General features: G+C 40.2%; 1 protein-coding gene across 2 annotated transcripts in view; it reads right to left on the bottom strand.

The window, feature by feature from the left end:
* The window catches only part of LOC122242194 (protein Aster-B), a 15,938-nt gene that overhangs the window by 4,423 nt on the left and 9,015 nt on the right, over window positions 1–2,500 (bottom strand). For both annotated transcript variants that reach the window (XM_086550531.1, XM_086550530.1), the window contains exons 3-5: window positions 2,187–2,334; window positions 1,238–1,390; window positions 441–562 (exon numbers count right to left, since the gene is read on the bottom strand). In XM_086550531.1, the coding sequence (XP_086406657.1) occupies window positions 441–562; window positions 1,238–1,390; window positions 2,187–2,334 (423 nt within the window). The remainder of the gene's footprint in view (window positions 1–440; window positions 563–1,237; window positions 1,391–2,186; window positions 2,335–2,500) is intronic.

Below are 2,500 nucleotides of genomic sequence, written 5' to 3'. Positions count from 1 at the left end.
TATATATATATATACATATATATGTGTGTGTGTGTATGTATGTGTATATATACATACATAAACACACACACACACACACACACACACACACACACACACACACACACATATATATATATATATATATATATATATATATATATATATATATATATATACATATACATATATATATGTATATAGATATTCTGAAAATATTTTGGATGCTTATTTAGATCTTGCAATTCCGCTGTTTCGCCCTATATTTTGATTATTTGTTATTATTATTATTATTGTTATTATTATTATCATATTAGTATTATCATAATTAATACTACTATCAATATCAAAATTATTACTATTATCAGTATCCTAATTAATACTATCATCAATATCACAATTAACACTATCGTCAATATCATCATTATTACCATCATCAATAACATGATTAATAGGCCTACCTGTCTCTCCGTAACATTAGCCACTTTGGGCCCCATGTTTGAGGGCGGGAGGGTCATCGTGTACGTGATTGTGCGGGTTTTTCTTCGCTCGTCTACGCTCCTCCAGGGCTGTGGTACGGCGTCTGGTGGAGGGAGGAAGGGAGGGAGGAAGGAGGGAGGAAGGGAGGGAGATGGAGGGATATGGAGGGGGAGGGAGGGAGGAAGGGAAGGAGGGAGGGGGAGTTAAGGAGGGAGGGAGGGAGGGAGGAGGTGAGGGAGGGAGGGGGAGGGGGAGTTAAGGAGGGAGGGAGAGGGAGGGAGGAAGGGAGAAATGGAGGAAGAAATGAAGGAAGGGATGTATGAAGAAATATGAAGGAAGGAAGGAAAGGAGAGGAAGGGAGAGAGGGAGAAACAGAGAGAGAGAGGGAAAGATGGGGAGAGAAAAAAAGAAAAGTGAGGCCACATGCTGATATACCACACGAGAAGAAAGGCTCGTATGAGTACCGAAACATCATAAAACGATACTTAAATTCTTCGTCTAGTCATCATAAGTCATCATAAAAGAAGACCTACATCCAGGAAGATAAAGCTTCTCATGAAAAAAAAACAATAAAAAAAAAAAAAATAACACTACCCACCTCGCCCCTCACCCCTCCAGGAAAGAAACAAAAATAAATTCCGGATACCGTTATAATAGTGCTAATAATAATAATAATGATAATAATAATAATAATAAAATAATAATAATTTAAATAGAAAAAAAGATAAAAAGAAAAAAAAAAAAAAGAAGAAAAAAAAAAGACTTAACCTAACCATACCATAGGCCTTCTGGTCCGCATAGACTTGGAGCATGAACTCCGGCTGGTCGAACATGAAGGAGAAGACGGCGTCCACGGGGAGGGGGATTGTGGCGTTGAGGAGCAGCTTGCCCTCGTGGTGGCTCTCCAAGGGGCACGAGGCACTCTGGCACACTGGAAAAGGGAGGCGAGAGAGGGGTTGTGTGTGTGTATATATATGTATATATGTATATATGTATATATATTTTTTTTTCTTCTTTTTTCTCTTTTTTCTTTGTCTTTTTTTCCTTTTTTTTTCTTTTTTTATTTTTTTATATTTTTTTCCTTCTTTTTTCTCCTTTTTTTTCTCTTATTCTCTTTTTTTATTCTTTCTCTTTTTTCTATTTCATCTTTTTTCCTTCTTTTTTCTCTTTTTTATTTTTTCTCTCTTTTTCTTTCTTTTTAATATTTTTTCCTTCTTTTTTTCTCTTTTTTTTTCCTCAATTCTCCTTTTACATATTTATTTTGGAGTGTTTGTGTCTTTCTCTATGATGCCCGTGAGATTCGGAATTTAATAATGATTAATAATAATTGGAATGTTAATGGTGAGTGATGAAGCCACTGATGCTGTTGTTACCCTTATCGTGATGGTTATAATGGTGCTCACAATTACAATGATCACGCTTTTTAATATGATGATAACCAATGCTAGATTTACGGGGGGAAGGGGCGGGGGGGGGGGGGGCACACGTACCCCCATAAACCCTGTCAAAGCCTCTTCCCTCCCCCTCCCCACTCCACCTTCCACCTCCCCCCTGCCTTTACCACCCCATATATAAAGACATCTCGAACCGCCAGAGCTGATAATAATAGTGAAGATAATAATAAAGAATATTTATAGTGAATATCTTAATCACGATAATGATATTAATGCTTAATAACGATGATAATCTCCCATCCTTCCTAAACACAGTCCCGTCCCGACACTCACCACTCGCCCTACTTCCGAGCGTCGCCTTAGAGAAACTCCTGACGAGGGGCGACGCTGACGAAGGAGGGGGGGGACTCTCGCTGCTCGGGTACCTCCTCAGGGAAGGATGTGACCCTACGATCTCCATCCTGCTGGGGTAGGATGGACTCTAGGGGGAGAGGGAGAGAGAGAGGGTGGGTGGGGGGTGAGGTGGGTGAGGTGGGTGAGAAGGATGTGTAGAAGAGAGGGTGGTTGGTAGAAGAGAGAGAGGTGGGGGGTGTGAAGGAGGGAGTGAGGGAGGTGAAACGGAGAGGGAAGAAGGGTGGATGGTGAGG

The sequence above is a fragment of the Penaeus japonicus genome, unplaced genomic scaffold (genome assembly GCF_977035675.1).
Source record: "Penaeus japonicus unplaced genomic scaffold, GWHDUDI00000001_assembly GWHDUDI00000023, whole genome shotgun sequence".
Lineage (NCBI taxonomy): Eukaryota > Metazoa > Arthropoda > Malacostraca > Decapoda > Penaeidae > Penaeus > Penaeus japonicus.
This window is presented reverse-complemented; position numbering and strand designations above follow the sequence as displayed.